Here is a 19909-nt window from a genome sequence, read left to right as displayed (position 1 = left end):
CTCCCGCCCCATACCCCCCCAAAACCGCCCCATCTCCCCCCGACCAGCACTTTTGACAGGCGGCACAAGTCTTTAGAGGAAGCTCTCACCCGCAGCAGACCCCATGAAGGGGAGCGTTTAGCATCACCCCCCCTCCAAAAGATGGCATGTGCTGGAGCATCACTGTGAGGACGGAGGAGAGACTGAGCCCAGATGAACGCACAGATCCTTGGCCCGGGTCTCCATGTGTGCACCACTCGGGGCTGAGTGGTGGGAGAAAGCTGGGATCCATCTGTCACCTGTCCTGTGGTGCTTCCAGCACCGCCACTGTCTGGGCACGAGTCTAGGTGTCCTATTTTTGGACTCTGGCATTTGCACAGAAGGGGCACAGCGCTCGGAATTGCTTCTCTCGTTTGCCGAGTTAGAGAGCAAAGGTGTTTAGGATTGTCAGAGCCAAGCAGGCTCTGGTCTGAAGCAAGAGCTGTAGCATACTGCAAGTTAGAAGGGAGCCGGCAGCCAAGAGAGCTGGCAGTCTTTTTCAGTACTCCTGCTGAGTGAGGTAGGTGCTGAGCTTTAGAGATTATGCTGGGTAAGACAGAGCCCAGAAGCAGCATTTCAAGTCTTGTCATGATTGCGGCTGATCGCGGTGCAAAGCCAGGGATTTTGATTGCTGGTGGGGGTGAAGAGAGAACAGCAGAAAAGCTTCTCCCGCTTGTGCAAAGGCCACTGAGCAACACAGGGGGACATGCCCTAGTGCAGCAGCCCTTGGGCTGCTCCGTCACAGGGGGTGATGGGGTGCTTTCAGCAAGCTGCTGCCAGAACAAGGGAGAGATAGGTAGGCGTCTGGCTGTCACGCAGGGATGCAAGAGGGGATGGAGGGCACTCCATCCCAACCTCAGAAAGAGTTAAAAGTGAAGCCCTAAGTGCTCACCTGGCTCCACCAGATCTTTCACCATCTATTTGTGTCCAAAGCGTGCCCAGCAAACACACACTGAAGTCCCCATGAATGACTGGAGCGCTTCCAGCTGACAGCCGCATCCCTGCTCACCGCCAATGGCAGTGCACCCAGCCTGGGAAGCACTGACATCATTTCTGGCCAATAGCAGCTCCGAAAAGGGATGCAGCAGCAGCCACTGCTGCCGTCTTGGAGTGAGATAAGTAATATATAGATGGATGGAAATGTGTATATACACACACCCCATCACTGCACTGGAGACCTGCTCCCCCAGGGCAGCGGTAGCAGTGCACTCCACCACCCCACCACACAACCTGGGGCACTTGTCCCACCTTAGAGCATCCAGATGTTCCCAGCCATCAACCCCAGCTGCACCCCACCCCTGCCAGCCAGACGTAATTGCTCCAGAGCTGCCACAAAGGAGTACAGACAAGGGGAGAAGAGACCCTGTGGGTAGGCAGGACCAGTCCTAGGAAGGGCTTTGATTGCCAGAACAAAGCTCTTGAGTCAAGGTCTGCCTTCAGTGGGGACTAATGGAGATGTGGCATACCCAAGAGATGCCTTCAGTCATCCATGGGGTACATAGATGAGCTGGTGCCTTCTCAGAGGCCATTTAGATGCCCAGAGTCATTGCAAGAGAGGACAGAGGAACAAATTATTTCTTTTCCATGTGTATCAAGATCAGCAGGATGGACTGGCTCACCAGCAGGGCATGCAGACTAAGAGCAAGCCCATAACAACTTAAGGGTTGTTTGTGGTGGGATTTTCTTGTTGTGGTCATGCAGGAGGGACTAACCATTTTTGGGTGGTACCTGGCATCTGGACTGGTGAGCGCAGCAGTCCTGCACTGGGCAGGGCACGCGAACCAGTTCTTGGGTTTGCCACGATGCTGGCTGTCTCTCATCAAGGATGTTTGATCTGAAATACTCCACTGAAGCAGCCCACTGCCAGGCACAGAGGAAACTGGGAAGACCCCTCACGCGATGCTGGGGTTTACACCTGCTCCCAATGGCTTGGGACTCCATTTCCTCCCAATTCTGCTTCCCAGGCCCTGCAGCTGCTCCAGCAGCCGGAGCAGGGGTGGAAAACTCCAGAAGGGGCTGGTATTTCCCCAGCAAGGGTCCCAGCTCAGGGCGGGCAGCAGGAGCACGGGAGGGAGAGCAGATGTGCTGGGTGCCCCGAGGTTAGTCAGATGTTATCAGCAGGGGTGGGGTGTGAGTACACCTTGCTCTCCAGGCTTACTTCATCCTCAGCTGCTACTCCTCCAGATCTGGGAGGGGAGAGCAGGAAAGCAGACTGCAAATCACTCCTGTTTCATAAGACTACCTTTGCAAGGAGAGAAAGCCAAACACCAGCCTTTGAAGCTCTCCTTACACCAGGCAGAGCAACAGCCATCATTTTTTTCCACACATCTGGGAGGGGAGAGCAGGAAAGCAGACTGCAAATCACTCCTGTTTCATAAGACTACCTTTGCAAGGAGAGAAAGCCAAACACCAGCCTTTGAAGCTCTCCTTACACCAGGCAGAGCAACAGCCATCGTTTCACATGTGCCACAGGCTGTCAGCACCCTCCATCCCCCCCACTCCATTGCCCTTCCACTGCCAGTTCCAGTCCTTGCCCCTCAGCTGGGACTAGAGGCACTTTCTCCCCCAAAAAGCAGCAGGGAGGGTGAGGGGAGAGGTCAGGGATAGAGCACCCCAGGAATTGTCTCTTTGTGGGGTGTCCCCATTGCAGGGCAGCACCAGAGGATTCCCCAGCCCCAGGACTGTGAAACAGCCCATCAGGGTGCTGAACATGACGGAGGAGCTCTCCTTTCTCCAGCCAAGCCAGCTTGGCTGCTGGTTGGGATTCCTCAAGCAGAGCTTGGCATCGTCTCTGGCAACTCCTGAGCTGGTTTGTCTGGTGCGGCTGGTTTGGAGAACCCCTCTGATCCCCGTTTCTTCCCGCTCAGCTGGAAGAGGCCTTGGGGGCTCTCCACACAGGAGGCCAGCGCTTGAACTAGGTGCTAGTGGAAGTCCAGCCTTTTTTCCCCCCACACCCAACCCAGCAGTATGCAAGACTTGTATTGTCGGGCCGGGCATCTTTTGATGTCCTCTTGGCGCAGCCGAGAGTGCCAAGCGGTGCCCTTTTCAGCGCGGCGCTCAGACATCCGCTTACACGCTCCTGACAGCGCTGGGCTGGCCTGTGCCGCCTTGCCACGCCGTGCCTTGCCAGCCCCCGCGCCTCGGCGCCCGGCCAGCTGGCAGCCCGAGAGCCAGCCTCCTCCGAGACATGCCACCGAGCTGAGCAGGGGAAAGACGATCGCTGCTGGAGGGCTTGGGGACCAGGGGAAGCACGTCCCCTCCATAGCGTGTGGGTCACCTGCACCACGGGCTTGGGGCAAGCCAGGCTACCACAGGGAGAGGGGAGCAGCTGGGTGATTTTGGGAGCAGCTAGTGCGTGTTGGGAGAGTGTGAGAGACTCACGATGAGGACCAGTCTCCAGAGTGACATCACACTAAGGAAAAAGGCTCCCCATGGTCAGTCTCCAGCTACCAGTGTCACCCCAAGCAGTGTGCCTTTTGGTGGCCATGCAAATCAAAGGAGATCTCATTGCCCAGCTGAGGGGCCAAAGGGACAGTGTCTTCCACGTGGCTGGAGAAGGTGGCTCGTGGCACCCTCTGCTCACAACTGGCCTCCCTCTCCCATCTGCAAGACACAAAACCTCCCTCGCCTCTCCCAGACCTCCTGTTCTCTCCCCCTTGCTTAGCACCTGGCTCCTGGCATGGATGCCAGCCGGCTGCTGCCCAAATCTGGGCTTGGAGATGCCGGGCACTGCTCAGCTGGGTTTGTGTTTGTTATCCCATGCATTTGCATGGGGAGGATTTGGGGGAAAACCCAGCTGTACAGCACTGAGCAGAACAGGCGCTAATCCCTGCTCCGGGGGTGGCGGGGGTGGGGAGGGGGGTGCCAGCTCCAAACCGCTCCCGGCTCAGCTCTGATGGCTTTAGCCTGCTCCCAGGGGGTCCCCTCCCTGCCCCAGAGTTTGGGGTGAGCCACGCCGCAGGGAGGGTGCCGCAGCCAGGGGTCCCCCATCATGGCTCGGCCAAGCCAGGTCTGCTTGGTGGCAGTGGATGGGTTGTCATGGAAACGGCATCTGCTCGGCCTCAGCCCCCCGGGAGGCAGCCGGACCTCAGCAGCATCCACCGGCTACCATTTATTTTTAATAGGGTTCAGCAATGCCGGGTGGCTTTGTCTCCACCAGGGCCCCAGAGCAGCAGCGAGCGCTCAGCTCCCCACGACCCTCGGTCAGGAGGGGACAACCCACACGTCTCCTGGTTCAGGTTCCCACAGCCCCAGCGAGTGGGACCCTCTCATGGGGAGGATAAACATGGTCAGATGAGCAAGTCTGAGTTCAGGCCACACTGTTTTCACAGGCTGCTTCCGCTGTTCCAGCACCTTTTGACTCGAGTTGGGAAGGGAGGACCAGCGGCAGGTCTAGGCTGGTAACAGCAAGCCCTGGAGAGCACGGTCCATCACACAGCCCCTTTGCAGCCCCCTGCCCCCTCCCCAGGCTGGAGCAGGGTCCCTGGGACAGCATCGCTCCCTGGCTTGGCTGATGAATGCAGCTACCATGGGGGATGGAGCATCTCCCCTGAGGAAGGGGGAGGACTTTGTTCAGGCTCCTGCTGAGGGACTTGGTGGGGTCCCAGGAGCACCCCGAGAGCAGCAGACACAAGGCAGGAGAGCAGCACAGTGCTCTACGCTTTCCCCTGCTCACAACTGCCAGAGGAGCAGAGGGAATCGATATGGGATGCAGAGGATGAGGTGCTGGGCCAAGGGGTCAGCTCCAAAGCAGGTTCCCGGTGCATTGGCATGGGGCTGCAGCCTCCAGTGCTCTGGGGAACCAGCTGCCGTGCAAGGGCAGCCATGAGTGCCAGCCTGCTCCCCTGGCAGTGCCAGAGCAGTGTCAGCAGGGTTTCAAGCCTGTGCCTGTCCTCTGAGACGCCAGCACCATCCTGCCCTAACAAGCGCCAAGGAGCTGGGCCAGCCTACGGGGCATCCTCACGCTGGCACTGCCACCAGAGGTGGAGCCAGGCCACCAAGCCACCCTCGCTCATGGGAGCGGTGGAACAGGACACCCTGGTAGCCCCATCCAAGCTTCCTGGTCCGTGGCAGTGACACATACATCCCCCTTGCAGGACAGCACACATCTGGAATGCGGGGGGAAGCCAGGAGTCCTGGCTCCCGTGCCCTGCTGAGGCACTAGTGGTGGCACCACAGCAGGACTCGTCTCAAAGCTGCCATACCAACCAGGGGAACCAGCCTCGCGTGCAGGAACCCTGAGCCTGCACTTGCCATCCCTAAATAGGCACCGGCTCCACCGTGCCGGCAGCTCAGCATCCTCGGTTGCCCTCTGGGAACGTTGGCCAAGCGGCAGGCAGGGAGCGCGGCTGGCTCCAGCCAACGGAGACATGACGCCATCCCTTATCTCTCCAGGGGGAAGGGAGGGGGCAAATTGCATCCTCCAGGCTCAGGTGCACCACTGCCGGTAAAAGCTAATTTCGATGCAGAAGGTTCCCTTTACATTTGTCATTACTATTCATGCCACCATCAGGCTAAACGCAACGAGTTAACCCTTTGGAGGGGGGAATACAGTGGGTGTTTCAAGGAGGAGGAATAATGCAGGTTTCCTCCTGGAAGAGTGATTCCCATGGTGGTTCAGCCCTGGAGATGTTTGAGAGGGAGCTGGGGCAGGTTTTCTCCTGCCCAACCACACTCAGCTCTGAGCTGGGGCTGAGGGGCAGCACACCGGGAACAGGGTGGTCAGGCATGGTGGGGACATGCCACCAGGAGACCCTCCAAGTGCTCCTGGTGGCAGGATGTGACCATCAACAGGCACCTTACCCCACCAGCATCCTTTGCCACAAGCATCGATCCTTACACACAGCTCTGAGTTATCTGGGGAAACCAGTCTGCTTCTGATGGGTGGCATTCACAGTGCCCCACACCATGGAGGGTCCCACAGTCCTCACATGAGGACCCTGCCAACCCATCCCAGAGTGAGTCGTGCCCTCCCCAGGCCCTGCACAGCTGACGCTCTCTCCTCCCCTGTACAGTTCTCCAAGGAGAAATACATCCTCGACTCATCACCGGAGAAGCTTCACAAGGAGCTGGAAGAGGAGCTGAAGCTGAGCAGCACTGACCTCCGCAGCCACGCTTGGTACCATGGTCGCATCCCCCGGGAGGTGAGGAGGGGAAAGTGGGTGGCTCTGGGCACCCTTTGCTTGGGGAGAGCACTCCAAGGCCACACAGAGCCACCAGCCCGCTGGGAAGCCACTGGGCAAGGGCTTCATTAGTGCTGAGCTACCTGGTTTTGCCATGGGAAATGCTCTCCTGGAGCCTAGAGCCAGGGAGAAGGGGGAACAAGCCAATGCCCCAAATAACTCCCCAGCTCCATCCAGCCTGAGCCACTGCCCTGTCCCCTGCCAGGTGTCGGAGAGCCTCGTGCAGAGGAACGGTGACTTCCTCATCCGCGACTCGCTCACCAGCCTGGGTGACTACGTGCTGACGTGCCGCTGGCGCAACGAGCCCCTCCACTTCAAGATCAACAAGGTGACAGTCAAGTCCAGCGAGGGCCATACCCGCGTCCAGTACCTCTTCGAGCAGGAGAGCTTTGACAACGTGCCCGCCCTCGTCCGCTTCTACGTGGGCAACCGCAAGGCCATCTCTGAGCAGAGCGGAGCCATTGTCTACTGCCCCATCAACCGCACCTTCCCCCTGCGCTACCTGGAAGCCAGTTATGGACTGGCCAACGGCAAGCATGGGGGATCCCACAGCCCCTCCAGCCAAAAAGGGGGGCACATCAAGAGGAGGAGCATCACCATGACAGATGGCCTGACAGCAGACAAGATCACTAGGGCTGAGGGATGCTCAACCAGGTGAGCACACGGTCTCATCCCAGGTCAGCTGGGCAGAGGACCAGCGCCGGGAAAAAAGCGGGGCTGTTTTTCCTCCTCTTTGTCCCAAAATTGCTGATCCTTGCCTCAGTGCCCTGCCTCTTGGCAGCATTTGGTCCCTGCTCCCTGGGTGCAGGGCAAAGGTTTGGGCATGGAAACTGTCCCTGCTCAGGTGCAGAGAGAGACCAGCAAAGATATGGGGGGAGGAACTGGTACCCAGCTGGAACTGGGGTTTTCTCTCAGGCCAGCTGCCAGCCACACTGAGCTGCCACAGCAGACACCCAGTGAGCAGACATGACTTTAGCATCACAGGCCAGAAGCCAGAGAATGTTTTACAGTCACCCACTCCAGGATTACCAGCGTGTCAGGGCTTGTCAGAGTCAGGGAGCCAAGCTTTCCCAGGCAGACGCAAAGGAAGAGCCAGTCCCAGCCACCAAGAGGGCATTTGTTTGTTTGTTTTTGAAGGGCCCTTTTACTTTTAGAGCTCTTTCTGTTCAGCTGGAACATTTGCAAGGAGTTACCAAGCAAAGCTGAAAGCCTGATGGGCAGGAGGCCAGCGATGGAGCTGTGCTGGTGGGGGTGTGCACAGCCCCCAGATCACAGCCTCCACATGACTGATCTGCTCACGTTATCCTTGGAGCAGTTGGGCTTCTCTAGAGATGGAGAAGGAAGTTTCCTTTGTGTGGCCTGCTTTCAGCAGCCCTGGGCTGCCCAGAGCCCAGCAGGGAGGGCAGAACCACACATACATCCTCACATGCAGCAGCCAGGGGGGGACCCATCTACTCCTGCCTCATCAGCAGGACACAGTGTGTCCTACAGCCCGTCATTGAACCAAGTCTCTCTCTCACCACCCTGACCTTCTCAGCCCAAGGGCAGGGTGAAAACACACCAGCAGAGAACAGGCAGCCAACTGTTATGGCAGGGAAAAGGAAAACACTCAGGCTTCCAGGAGAGCATATGTGTTTCCAGAAGAAGAGCCCAGATCCATCAGTCTTTCCTCACCACTCACATTTTCCCCAAGTCCCTTATCACTGCCACTGCTCTCCCATCCTCCTCCCTCCACAGAGGCACAGCGCTCAAGACCAAACAAATCAGGGCAGCCCAGCCCTTACCCATGGCAGGGAGGGCAGTGAATTACCTGCCATGCCTCCTTACAACCATCCCTGCACTCAGGCCCCCCCCAGACACAGCAGCTTTTATAGCACCATTGACACACAGCATTTGCATCAGGCCACAACCACTGCCCCACCAGCCCAGGACCTCCTCACTTGCTCTGTGGCTCCTTGAGCACACACACTGCAGCTCACCAACCTAGGCACCTCACCACCTCCATCAGGTGGCTGCTGGGCTCTGAGTCCAGCTTCCAGGCACTTTCCACCTCTCCTGAGCTTTGGGTCAGGCAAATAGCTCACCTAACCCTCCTGACACAGCTCGACTGACCAGCCTCACAGCACGACCCTAGAAAACTACCCTCCACAACTTCCTTGACAGAGCCAATTACCCCCCAGCACCCTGGAGCCAAGCCAGCCCATCCCATCCCACCCCACCCCAGCCCAGCCCATCATACCTTGGCATCAGGGCATCCCTCTCCCCTGCTCCATATGACCAAACTCCCTGGAGGGAGGGCTGTCTCTGCTTTATATAGGTACTGACCCCTTCTGCTCCCAGCTGCCTGCAGGGAGTGCCTGCTCATTGCTCCAGCTGAGCTTGTTATGGGCTCAGCTCGTTATGGGTAATTGTGGAAGGAGGTGATGACTCGAGGGGAGGTGATGGGGCAGCAAACCCTCATCCCAGCCCCTCTGCCCTTACCCGGGGCCCTGTTTGCAGGGACTAACTTGACCCATCTTCCCCCCCTCCCCAGTGTATCCCTGCCCCATCACAGAGACATCATTCGCAACTGTGCCGTCAGCGTGGACCAGATCCAGGACCTGCACTCCCCGATGTCCCCCATCTCCGAGAACCCTGCGTCGCCCGCCTATAGCACGGGTAGGCATCACCCCTCCATCCCACTGGGGACGTGGATCAGGCTGGGCTTGGCACGGGTGTGACACAGGGACCTGGGGAGGGGGACAGAGCCAGCTGTAAGACAAGCCCCTGTGTCACTCCTTGCTGGAGAAACCCCATCCAGGTCTTTGGACAGCAAAGAAAACTGTCCTGATGGAGGGCTTGAGCTGAGGATGGGACCTCAGCCTGTCCTCAGACGTGTTGTTGTGCAGCTGTCCTGGGATGGCTGAGTCCGTTGGGGCAGCAGAGCTTTCCCTGAGCTCCACGTCCCCTGGGCTGCTATATCTGTGGCCCCTGTGCGTGTGTCTGTCTCCAGGCTCTGATAACAGCATCTCCTCTGCTCCCTACAGTTACACGGCTAAAGCCACACGCCTGCCAAGCAACCGGGATTGCCCCGGCCTCTCCGGTCATAAGAAGGTCCAGCGAGCCCCAGCTGTGCCCGGGGAACAACAGCAAACCTCTGCCAGACCCTGCCCACAGCACCCACTCGACTCCCTGCCACGGGTACGCCCGCGCCTCCCCCTCTCCCTCCGTGAACAGCTACAGCGACCCGGACACGGGGCATTACTGCCAGCTCCACCCCACCTCACCCATCAGCAGAGACCGGCCAGCTCATGACACCAAGCAACTGCCAACAAAGAGCTACGTGGAGAGGCTAAAGGTGGAGGAAGGGCAAAGAGGGACTGTAGAGAATGGCTCCGGGGAAGCAGAGGCAGGGCAGAGGCTGAAAGGAGAGCTGGACTTCAGGGGCTTTGTGCCCCCCACCATGGAGACAACCTCCTCCTTCAATCCCGTGGCCTTCCAGTCCTTGCTTATTCCCCTGGAGAACAAACCCCTGGAGATGGCTGTGCTCAAGAAGGTCAAAGAGCTGCTGGCAGAGGTGGACGTGAAGACACTGGCCAAACACATCACCAAAGTGGACTGTCTGGTACGGCTGGGGACAGGCACCGCTGCCCTCCCATCGCCCTGGGTTGGCAGGGGATCAGAGCACCCCCAAGTATTGGGACACCCCATGATGTATCAGCCTGGGCAAGCAGAGGCTGGGCTGGGGCAAGAGGCTGCCCAAGGATGCTTCAGCCTCTCCTCAATTAACAAAGGTTTAATCAGCTCTCGCCTTTCTTGCCAGGTTGCCCGGATATTGGGTGTGACGGTGGAGATGCAGCGGCTCATGGGGGTGAGCTCTGGCATGGAGCTGCTCACCCTGCCCCACGGCCACCAGCTCCGCCTCGACCTGCTGGAACGGTACGGCATCCCCCGGCCGAGGCGAGCCCACCGGGCTGCCCCACACAGCCCAGCTCCCCTGGGGGGTCCCCAGCTTGGCACAGGGGGGTGCAATGCACCTCCCGGGGTGGAGGAGCCCCAGGAACATCCCCACCTCCCCGGGCTGACCCCGCTCTGTGTCTTGCCCCACGGCAGGTTCCACACCATGTCCATCATGATCGCTGTGGACATCCTGGGCTGCACGGGCAGCACGGAGGAGCGGGCGGCCCTGCTCCACAAAACCATCCAGCTGGCTGCCGAGCTGAAGAGCACCATGGGGAACATGTTCAGTTTTGCAGCTGTGATGAACGCCCTGGAAATGACACAGGTACGGGGACGCTCCCTTCGTCCTCGTGGTGTGGACACTCAGCCCCCTCACCCAAAACACATCCCTTTCCCTGTGTCCTGCGGCCTCCGACACACGTTGGGGTGGGAGAGGTGGGGGGAAAATGTCCAGGGTAGAAGGCATGGGGCTACATCCGCTGGGATGTAAGCAGGGAAGGGGAAGAGCCGTCCCCTCTGCAGAGCAGACAGCCCAGTCCTGCCGGGATCTGATTGTTTTTCGGTGGTTGGGCTTTTTGTTTTGTGCTGGGCTGTGTTCCTGGGAGGAAATGAATCTGCCCTCCGGTACAATACAAATCAGTCTCAAGGCTGTGGCAGCAGCGTCTCCGGGCCACACTGCTCCCTTTGGAAGATGAAAGGAGATTAAAATTCAATTTTAAATCGAGCCCAGCTGGGAAGTCTTGCTTCCTGCCTGCACAAAGGAGGCTGAACGGCTGCCCCCTCCTTGTGTCTCATCTTCAAGGACGCTGCGACGCAGGGAAGCTGCTGTCCTGGGGCACAGGGAGGGGGGAGAAATCCTGAACCCAGCCTCGGTGCCAGGGATGTGCTCTCTCTGGCCACGAGCGCTGGTGGAGGAGGCTGGTTTGGGCACCAGCAGACACTGCTGTGTGCAGGGTGGGGGGCCAGGGCTCCAGGGCCAGGCTGTGCCTTCCTGGGACCACCTTGTGAGCTCGGTGCCCAGGGGCTGTGCTGCCCCCAGCACCCTCCATCTGTCCCATCTGCTTTCAGATCGCCCGGCTGGAGCAGACCTGGATGGTGCTGCGGCAGCGGCACACGGAGGGTGCCATCCTCTACGAGAAGAAGCTCAAGCCCTTCCTGAAGAGCCTGAACGAAGGGAAAGGTAACGGGAACAACTCCCCTTCTCTCGCCTGCTTGCTCCTTCCCGCTTTGTCTGGGCACAGCCTGGCTGGAGGGGGGTTGTGTTTGAGAGCTCTGACCCTCTCCCAGTGGGAAGCAGTGCCAGACACTTCCCCTCTGGCTGCTGAACCGCCCCGGCACCCGGCAGGGCCCGTTTGGCCTCGGCTGCCCCTTCCTTCCCGAGGAAGCATTTCATAACTAAATAAAACCAGCAGCTGGGCACAGACACAACTCGGCCAAGCCAAACCCTCGCACTCGCCTATGGCAGTGCGTGCCAAGCTGAGGGGACAGGGCGGCGAGTCCAGGAAGATGAAAAGCCATGTGTGTCCAACACCCTGCAAACATCACAGCCCCGGGAAACACAGACACAGCCCGAGCAGGGACAGCAGCGTTCCCCTCCCAGCACAACCAGAGAGCCCATCTGGGAGGAGCTGGTGTTGAAGGAGGCGATGGCCCCGGGCACAGCAATCACAGAGCCACAGATGCTGCTGTGCTACAGCTGAGCCTTAAACCCTCTCCTGGGAGCGCGGGGGCAGCCTGGCTTTGTGGGGCTGTGTGGCCACAGGAGCGCTCTGCGGAGCTGGGGCAGATGGGGGAGGAGGACACGAGGCCACACAGGGTCCTCAGGGTGCTTCTCTCCACAGAAGGACCGCCGCTGACCAACACCACCTTTCCCCACGTCATGCCCCTCGTGACCCTCCTGGAGCGGGACGAGGCTCTCACGGACAACCCCGAGCCCTGGGAGACCACCGACAACGGCGTGGAGGTGGTCATGGCCCACCTGGAGGCGGCACGGATGGTGGCCCACCACGGCGGGCTCTACCACACCAACGCTGAAGTGAAGCTGCAGGGTAAGCGACAGGGCCAGCAGAGCCCCTTTCCCTCTGCTGCCTTCCCGGTGTGGAGCTCCAGCCCAGCACCAGCTGGAGCATCCCAGGGGAGCAGGGTTCCCCCACCCCATCCCAGAGAACTGACTCTCTCTCCCTGCAGGTTTCCAGGCCAGAGCAGAGCTCCTGGAGATCTTCAGCACCGAGTTCCAGCTGCGGCTGCTCTGGGGCAGCCGTGGGGCCGAGAGCAGCCAGGCCGAGCGCTACGAGAAGTTCGACAAGGTCCTCACTGCCCTGTCCCACAAGCTGGAGCCAGCGGTGCGCTTCAGCGAGCTGTAACACACACCCCCCAGGGTGCTGGGAGACCCCCCCCAGCTCCCAGCCTGACCCCCCTTGGTGGCTGTAGGGCAAGGGATGGGGCCAGGCACCCAGCACCAGGAGGAGAGATGGCTCAGAAAGGCACTAGGGCAAGGAACAGCAATTTTGGGACAAAGAGGAGGAAAAACAGCCACCTCCCATCTACCGTGCACCTCCTCGGGACACAACAGGCCAAGGGGTCCACGCTGCTGCCCCGAGGGACAGGGACAGTGTCTGGGGAGGGCAGTGCCAGCGTCCCCCATCCAGCCCTGCCAAGGTCCGTGACTACACGGTGACCCTCACCTCGCCCTTCGGTTTCGTTCCTTCCCCATCTCTGTCTCGCCCACGGCCCCCGGGGTCCCGCTTGTAAATAACGTTTCCACAATCACTTCTCGGTGTACAGACTCGTGCAGGACAGTCGTTCTTGTTGTAAATAATTAGGGCTCATTCGTTTCGTCTTGTAAATACGTGTACATATCCCATGGGTTTGGTTCTTACATACAATAAACTTTTATGCCGTTCCTCGAGGGGATCCCCTCTCCCCTGGCTGTCATTTAAAGGAGTCCCTGCACCCACCCATCCACCCACCCCCCCGAGAGGAGCACCCTGGGAAGGGCCGGTGAGTGGAACCACCCTGGACCTCCGCGGTGGCTCCGTGTGGTTACCCTGTGCCCCCAAACCTCTGCAGGGGGGACAGCGGGGACCCCAAAGCACCCGCCGCCGCCCCGGACCGGCGGGAGGCAGGCCCCGCCCCTCGCACCCCATGACCACGCCTCCTTCCCATGTATCCCCGCCCCTCGCCCTCTGACCACGCCCCACTCCCCGTCGCTCCTCCCTCCCCGCCGTCTCTGATCACGCCCCCTCCCTCGTAGCCCCGCCCCCGCGCGGGGTGTGCCGGGAGTTGTAGTGCGGGCGGCGGCGGAGGAGCAGGCGGCCGCCATGGCTCCCGAAGCGGCGGCGGCGGCGCTGGCCCTGTCGCTGCTGCTGGCGGCCGCCGCCCGCCCCGCCGCCGCCGCCTGGGACCTGTGGGCACTTCGCTGCGGCTTCTCGGCGGACTGCGAGTGCGGCTTCCGGCCCGATCTACGCGGTCAGCGGGGGCGTCGGGCCGCGGGGGGAGGGGGCCGGGCTGGGGAGGGCCCTGAGGTGAGGGGCCGTGGGGAGGCGGCAGGGCCCAAGAGGCGAGGAGCCGGGCATCCCTGAGGCCAGGGGGGTGGCAGGCAAGGGGGTCCCGAGAGCCAGGGTGTCTCCAGGAGAGCGGGGCGAGGAGGGGGCTCTTGCCTCCCCACCCCGTGGAGGGGCAGGACCGCCTGACAGAGGGCCCGGGGAAGCAGCCCTTGGAGATGGGGCAACCACAGCGTGAGATGAGCCCTTTCAGCCTGCGTTGGTAAAATCTCCCTTTGACTTTGGTCCAGGTCTGGAGTGTGACTTGGCCCTGAACCTGGTGGGGCAACCCCTGGTGAGGCAGCAGGTGATGAAGGGGGTGAAGGAGTTCCTGGAGAACCGGAATCCGGTGAAACCCCTCGTGATGTCCTTCCACGGCTCAACGGGAACGGGCAAAACCTTCGTGAGCTCCATGCTGGTCCGCTACCTCTTCCAGGGTGGGCTGCAGAGCCCCTACGTTCACCAGTTCTCCCCCATAGTGCACTTCCCCCACGCTGAGCGGATAGAGCAGTACAAGGTAAGGGACACCTCAGCACAGTACTGCTCCGTCGGGGGTTTCTTTGGTTATGTCCACCTCGGTGCTCTTACACACACGTTCAGGCTGTTTCCTGAAGTAAAGTAGGAAGAGAAGCTCTTTGTTTTACCCTCTCAGACAGACATGGGTGAGCGAGTGGCTCCACACACTGGCTGAAAGGATCCACAAGTGACTAGATACACTCTGGCACTCAGTTATCACTTTCCCTTTCCCCACAGCAGCCCTTGCCACCAGCATGTTCTTATTCCTCAAATATTTACACAGCCCTTTGAACGTACAAACAAAAGCGCTTTGCTGAGATGAAAGGCACTAAAATTCTCCCACTGCTTTCCAAACAGCTTGATGGCTGTGAAAACCTGGGTATCGCCAGGCTTGTAATCCCCTCCTCACGCAGCAAGCGGCTCCTCAACAGCAGCTCTAGACTCTTCACTCCGTCTCTTAAAGCTGAGAAAGGAAAGAAATCAAAAGGAGAAGGTTAGCTGCCAAACCCTCAGCAGGGTGGGGAATCCGTGCACCTGGACGTTTGCTTCCTGGGTGTTTGGAGAAGTCATTTGTTGTGTTGTGTCCTTAGAAGAAATACTCTCGGGAAGGTAAAACCCCTGCTGGGTGAAGTGCTTCAATTAAGAGTTATTCATGCCCCCAGGCGACATGAGTGGTTTTGTGTGGGTTGGCATCTGCACTGAAGTAACTTCAGCCGTGGTAAAGAGCTGTTCTGGGTCAGTGCTGACACACGGCTTTGCACCAGAACAGGAGCTGGCAAAAAGCACTTGGCAGCTGGGAGCTGCGTGGATACACAGTGAAAGAGAAGAAGGTGGGCAACTGTAAGAGTCTTGAATCCCCAGCTTTGCTTTGCTGCCTCCTTCTTTAAGTCTGTAATAAAACATCCACAAAGGGCTAATAAAGGCAGTAACAGGCACTGTGCAAAACCCAGAATAAAGGAGGCCTCCCCGGCGCTGGCTGTTCCTGCTCGGAGTAGGTGGTGCTGCGCAGGAACAAGCTGCTTCCAGCACCTTCAGCTCCGTTGGGGCTCAGCCTCAGCCTTTGTTCTGGGGCAGCTCGAGCCTCCGTCACCACCCTCGGTGTCTCGCTGCCCGACGCCTTGGTGGTTGTTTCTTTTTGTTCCCTAGGAAAACCTGAAGCGCTGGATCCAAGGGAACTTGACAAACTGTGGACGGTCGGCCTTTCTCTTTGAGGAGATGGACAAGATGCACCCAGGCCTCATCGACGTCATCATCCCCTTCCTGGGACCCTCATGGGTTGTGTACGGGACCAACTACCGCAAAGCCATCTTCATCTTCATAAGGTAAGAGAGGCCCCTCTGTGGCATCACAGGGCCTTCCAGCTTCTCATTTGGGCAGGGATTGTACCTACTTCAGAGCACACACTGGGTTTGCTTTTCCTTCTCTAAGCCTTGAGCTTCTACAAATACTGAGACTATTTCATTGTGAATAGATAGACCTGGGGACTGTGAAAAAGCTCTCCTGTGCCTGTTATTTGGCTGCCTTTCCAGGACTCATTTTACACCAGGTGGCTGGGAGATCCTGGATTGCACTGGTGCAGGCTGGAGGGTGTCAGGTGCCACCTCTGTCTTGCAACACCATTTTCCCCGGATACACACCAAATAAGCACCTCGTTTTTGTGCAGCAATGCAGGTGGGGAGCAGATCAACGAAATGACACTGGATCTGTGGCGTGCCCGCAAGGACCGAGAGGAGATCAGCCTGCAGGACCTAGAGCCAGCCATCTCCAAAGCCGTGTTTGAAAACCCTCAGAGTGAGTCCATGGAGCAGAGCCTTTCCTGCAGGGTCAGAGCCCGGCAGAGGGAGCCAGGCCCATTCCAGGCAGCCACCCACATCCCTGCCACCTCCCAAGCAGCCAGAAAGCCATCGGAATGTTTTGAGAAAAGGGAACTGTGATCCCCTCAGGGTTTCCTGGCCAAGGGAAGGAATAGCCCAGTCTTTCAAGCCAGCAGACCTGTTGCCACGTTTAGTGAAGGTCTTTGGAGACAAGGTGTATTCGCAGTTGGGGGCTGGCAAACAGCACAGCGTGCTCACTGGAAAACCGAGACGTACCCATCCCCACTGCCTGCTTAGATCTCCTTGCTTTGCCCTTGTCACAGAGAGCAGAGCTTGAATTCTGAAGTCAAGCTCAATCCCCCCATTCCTGGAGAAACAGTCTATTGGGGGTGAAAGGGAGGTGACAACTGATGGGTTCAGCTCTCTCCTTGTACAAAGCTGGTGCAGCTCTGTCTTCAGCCGAGTATTCTGGCTTTGCACACAGCGACTCTCTGAATTCCAGGGACTGCAGAGACTCTCTGAAGGTAAAACCTGTCTCTTCCATTCCTTTTGCAGGTGGATTCTGGAAATCTGGGATCATTAATAACCACCTCATTGATTTTGTTGTGCCCTTCCTGCCATTGAAGCGCCACCACGTAAAGCAGTGTGTCATCAGTGAACTTGTCCAGCAAGGCCTCGAAGTTCGTCCAGGCGTTGTCCAGGAGGTGGCTGACAGCATCCCCTACTTCCCAGAAGAGGAGAAAATATTCTCATCAACAGGCTGCAAAACGGTGGCCTCTCGGATCAGTTTTTTCTTCTAGCCACTGGCAAGGGCCTTGCTCAGATCCATAGGGGATGTACATGGAGCTGTAAAGCAGCAGAGCCCAGGGCTGGTGGGATGAGCGGTGGGATCTTCAGGTTCTCTCTCAACACCACAAGTGCTCTCCTGCTGAACCCATCCCTCCAGCCCTAAGGAGGTCGCTGCAGGATGCAGTTGCGGGACCAAGTGCAAGTGATGCAACTTAAAGCACTTTACTGATTTATCCTTGGCCAGTTGAGGGTGGCTGTGACCAGCCTGGCGTATCACCCAAGACATCTGTGACCACAAGGGGAAGGTGCAAAGAGGGCCTGCAGTGTCAGGGAGGATTCTCAGCCTGTCAGCAGCACCCACCTGCAGCTCTCCCCTCTCCAGGCAGCTATTGGTAGCCAACACATCAAGATTCTGAGCCCACAGAAGAATACTTCTTTCCTACAGCATTTTAACAGGTTTTTTAAAAACGTTTTTAAGTGTGGCTGTGCCTCAGCTCCTTGGTACAACGTGACAATGCTGGTGCTGACTCCTGCAGCACTGGCCTGTCAACACCTTCAACGTCGCAAAGTGCTTTACAAGGAAGTTTTAGAGCCAGTTTTTTTCCAGCTTCCTTTCACTGTGAATAGGTGCTGGTAGGGACCAGCTTCACCATCAATGAATGTGGGAGATGGCAATATCTGATCTGCCAAGAGCCAGGTTCTTCCTTCCATCTCTTTGTCGATCTTTCCCCTGAGGTCCAAAGGATTTCCCTGCAGCAAACCAGGAAAACAACAAGAAAAAGACTTCTCACTTGTTTTACCAGCTACAAAAAAACCTCAGTCCTACCTCCAGGGGAGCCAATGGTGCCACTAACGGTTTTGGAAATTCCTTTTATTCACGGATGATTTCTACAGCAGGCTGATAGTTGGTGCTATGAGCTGTTGAGTCTCTTGTACATCCTTCTGCTGGCTTTAGCTTCTGGGGAGTGTCACAACAGGGGACCTGGGGACAACCTGTGAGAAAATCAGTGCTGCACACTGCCAAGCTGTGCCAACCTTTACCCAGGTTTTAGTCTCCTTTGGGAGAAAGGTCAGGTGAACCAGAATCATTCACTCTCTAGGAACGAACCGCCCAAGGGATGGGTGCAGGGACATTTCCCAAAGCCCCCAGTGCTCTGCTCGGGCCCTGTGCTGAGAGAAGCTGCCAGCACTTGGGACCATTCCAGCTCTAGGGCCAGAGCCCTGGGGACAGCGATTTTAAACACCACCCAAATGCTGCCCAGGAACTGGCCCACAAACAGACTCAAATATCCTGCTTATTCCAAAAATGTTACGCATTTCTAATTTTAAAATAAATCTTTTATGAAATAAATGGTTGGGGAACAGTCATTTACTTGGATTTCTGACTGCGGCTAGTGGGGAAGGACGTGGAAGATTTGCAGTTGCATGAGAACAGCTGCCTGATGCGATGGGACTCTGGGGATTTGGCAGCGTGGAGTTGATGCTCTCCAATTAGGTAACTGGTAATAAGACAGCAGCCTTTCCCTGGGGAGGAGGCGAAAGGGCAGTAGCTGGGCCAGACTTCCTCAGCAGAAGAGCCAGTGTAGGTCCGGGAAGGCCAGTGGGTCTCTCTGGCAGCAAGGTGAGACCTGGATCTCCTCCATGGAAAAAACTTTTACCCACAGTAAGCACTGAGCCATGGAGTTTCCACTGCTGCAGCCAAACAGAACAGCAATACCAGGCTTACCCCAAACCGCGTGAGGGTTAGGCACAGAGACTACAGTCGAGGCAACACACCAAGAACATCACCCACGGCCCGAGGAAGGCACTGGGGAGCAGTGCTGGGCTATACCTCACCATGCATTGGGTCAAGTCATGGACACAGGGCAGCAGCTTTCCTTGCACTCTCCACCCTCCTCCAGCACAGGCAGCACAGCAGTTTCTGGGGGTCATGCCCAATGGCTTCAGAGAAGGGAGCTTCCACCTGCTGGTACTGCCTGTGAGGGGACAGGAGAGCACACTCAGCAGCCTGGCTTGCCACCAGCCCTTGGGCAGACCACACTAGCCCATCCACTCACCTCACCACCAGGTCCTGCCATCCCTGCAGTGCTGCTGCAACTGTTCTCTGCACCACACAGTGCCCCGGGCTCAGCTCCAGCACCTGCTGGTAATCTGCTAGAGCACAGGCCAGCTCCCCCAGGCAAAGGAAGCGGTTTGCAGTGAGGCAGCATTGGCTTCCTGGTTAAACGAGAGCGGCTGGGGGCTGGCTGCCACCCCCGGGCTTTGTCTGGAGCTCTCTGTGCCAATGGGAAACACGCACAGCACGTGTCCAGTCCACCCCAGCCACAAGGATTTCAGCATCATTAGCCAAAAGCTCTGAGCTCCACCAGCCAGGAGACACAGCCAGGTCTAGAAGAAAGCAGCCCTTCCAAGCCATGCCCCCAGGACAGGCCACGAGTGGAGGGAGCCAAACCACTGGTAAATCCCAGCTCCTGGTACCTCTCCCTCCTGCTGAAATGATCCAAGCAGGCACAGCTGGGAGCCAGGGCCAGGACCCAGGGGGGCCTACGGCCCACTTCACTCACTGCTCTCTAACGCAGGGCCCAGCAGTCCTCAGGACACACCTAAGGACGGTGTGAGTGGAAATCAAACAGGCATGAACACACAGACCATGGAGCACAGCCCAGGGCACCTGCAGCCCCTGCACCCCACCCCGCTCCCCTCAGAGACCAGGCACTGGCCAGGCCAAAGACCCTCCTCAGGGACCCCTCCCAGCCTTCCCCCAGCTGCTCCCTCCTCCTCCACCACCATCGTGGCGAGCAGCCCCCCACCATCCCTCCCCAGCCTGAGGGCCGGTCCCGCCCCGAGGGGATTTACCACAGCGGCGGCCGCCGCTCCGCCCCGGGCCCGCCCCGCTGCCCGCCAGCAAGATGGCGGCGCTGCCCGTAAGCAAGATGGCGGCGGGGAGAGGGGTGGTGCCGGGGTCGGGCCGCCCATTGGCGGCGCGCGGAGGTGACGTCAGATGGGGAGCGCAGGCGGCGCGATGCTGGCGGCGGAGCTGGCGGGGCGCGCGCGGCCGTTCGTCAGCCGGGCGGGGCCGCGCGTCATGGTGGGGCCGGGGGAGGCGGAG

At 58.6% G+C, this 19909-nt stretch overlaps 3 protein-coding genes and 1 long non-coding RNA gene across 5 annotated transcripts in view; 3 read left to right on the top strand and 1 right to left on the bottom strand.

The window, feature by feature from the left end:
• SH2D3C (SH2 domain containing 3C) overlaps nt 1-13052 on the top strand; it is a 25803-nt gene extending 12751 nt beyond the window's left edge. For both annotated transcript variants that reach the window (XM_014950831.1, XM_014950908.1), the window contains 9 exons: nt 6033-6161; nt 6406-6854; nt 8734-8858; nt 9227-9804; nt 10003-10118; nt 10293-10464; nt 11208-11319; nt 11981-12187; nt 12327-13052. In XM_014950831.1, the coding sequence (XP_014806317.1) occupies nt 6033-6161; nt 6406-6854; nt 8734-8858; nt 9227-9804; nt 10003-10118; nt 10293-10464; nt 11208-11319; nt 11981-12187; nt 12327-12502 (2064 nt within the window). In that variant the 3' untranslated portion in view covers nt 12503-13052. The remainder of the gene's footprint in view (nt 1-6032; nt 6162-6405; nt 6855-8733; nt 8859-9226; nt 9805-10002; nt 10119-10292; nt 10465-11207; nt 11320-11980; nt 12188-12326) is intronic.
• Nucleotides 13053-13434: 382 nt separating this feature from the next.
• Nucleotides 13435-18151, top strand: TOR2A (torsin family 2, member A). Its single transcript, XM_014950617.1, has 5 exons — nt 13435-13607; nt 13933-14198; nt 15344-15519; nt 15861-15988; nt 16567-18151. The coding sequence occupies exons 1-5, from the start codon at nt 13460-13462 to the stop codon at nt 16809-16811; spliced, it is 963 nt and encodes a 320-aa protein (XP_014806103.1). The 5' UTR covers nt 13435-13459; the 3' UTR covers nt 16812-18151.
• Nucleotides 17656-19450, bottom strand: LOC106893081. Its single transcript, XR_001412994.1, has 3 exons — nt 18858-19450; nt 18637-18776; nt 17656-17793 (listed from the first exon to the last, which is right to left on the bottom strand). It is a non-coding gene; the product is annotated as an uncharacterized LOC106893081 (long non-coding RNA).
• A 391-nt stretch (nt 19451-19841) lies between these two features.
• PTRH1 (peptidyl-tRNA hydrolase 1 homolog) overlaps nt 19842-19909 on the top strand; it is a 2969-nt gene continuing 2901 nt past the window's right edge. Inside the window, exon 1 of the mRNA XM_014946922.1 lies at nt 19842-19888. Coding sequence (XP_014802408.1) covers nt 19886-19888 — 3 coding nt within the window. The 5' untranslated portion in view covers nt 19842-19885. The remainder of the gene's footprint in view (nt 19889-19909) is intronic.

This window comes from Calidris pugnax, unplaced genomic scaffold (assembly GCF_001431845.1).
Source record: "Calidris pugnax isolate Ruff unplaced genomic scaffold, ASM143184v1 scaffold22, whole genome shotgun sequence".
Taxonomy (NCBI): domain Eukaryota; kingdom Metazoa; phylum Chordata; class Aves; order Charadriiformes; family Scolopacidae; genus Calidris; species Calidris pugnax.
The sequence above is the reverse complement of the archived record's forward strand: the minus strand, read 5'-3'. Positions and strand labels throughout refer to the sequence as shown.

Excerpts from the sequence above, each read along its gene's own strand:
- TOR2A (XM_014950617.1), top strand. The coding sequence starts at position 13,460 with ATGGCTCCCGAAGCGGCGGCGGCGGCGCTGGCCCTGTCGCTGCTGCTG. Across the intron at positions 13,608-13,932 it reads CTTCCGGCCCGATCTACGCG|GTCTGGAGTGTGACTTGGCC; the intron begins GTCAGCGGGGGC and ends ACTTTGGTCCAG. Across the intron at positions 15,989-16,566 it reads CGTGTTTGAAAACCCTCAGA|GTGGATTCTGGAAATCTGGG; the intron begins GTGAGTCCATGG and ends TTCCTTTTGCAG.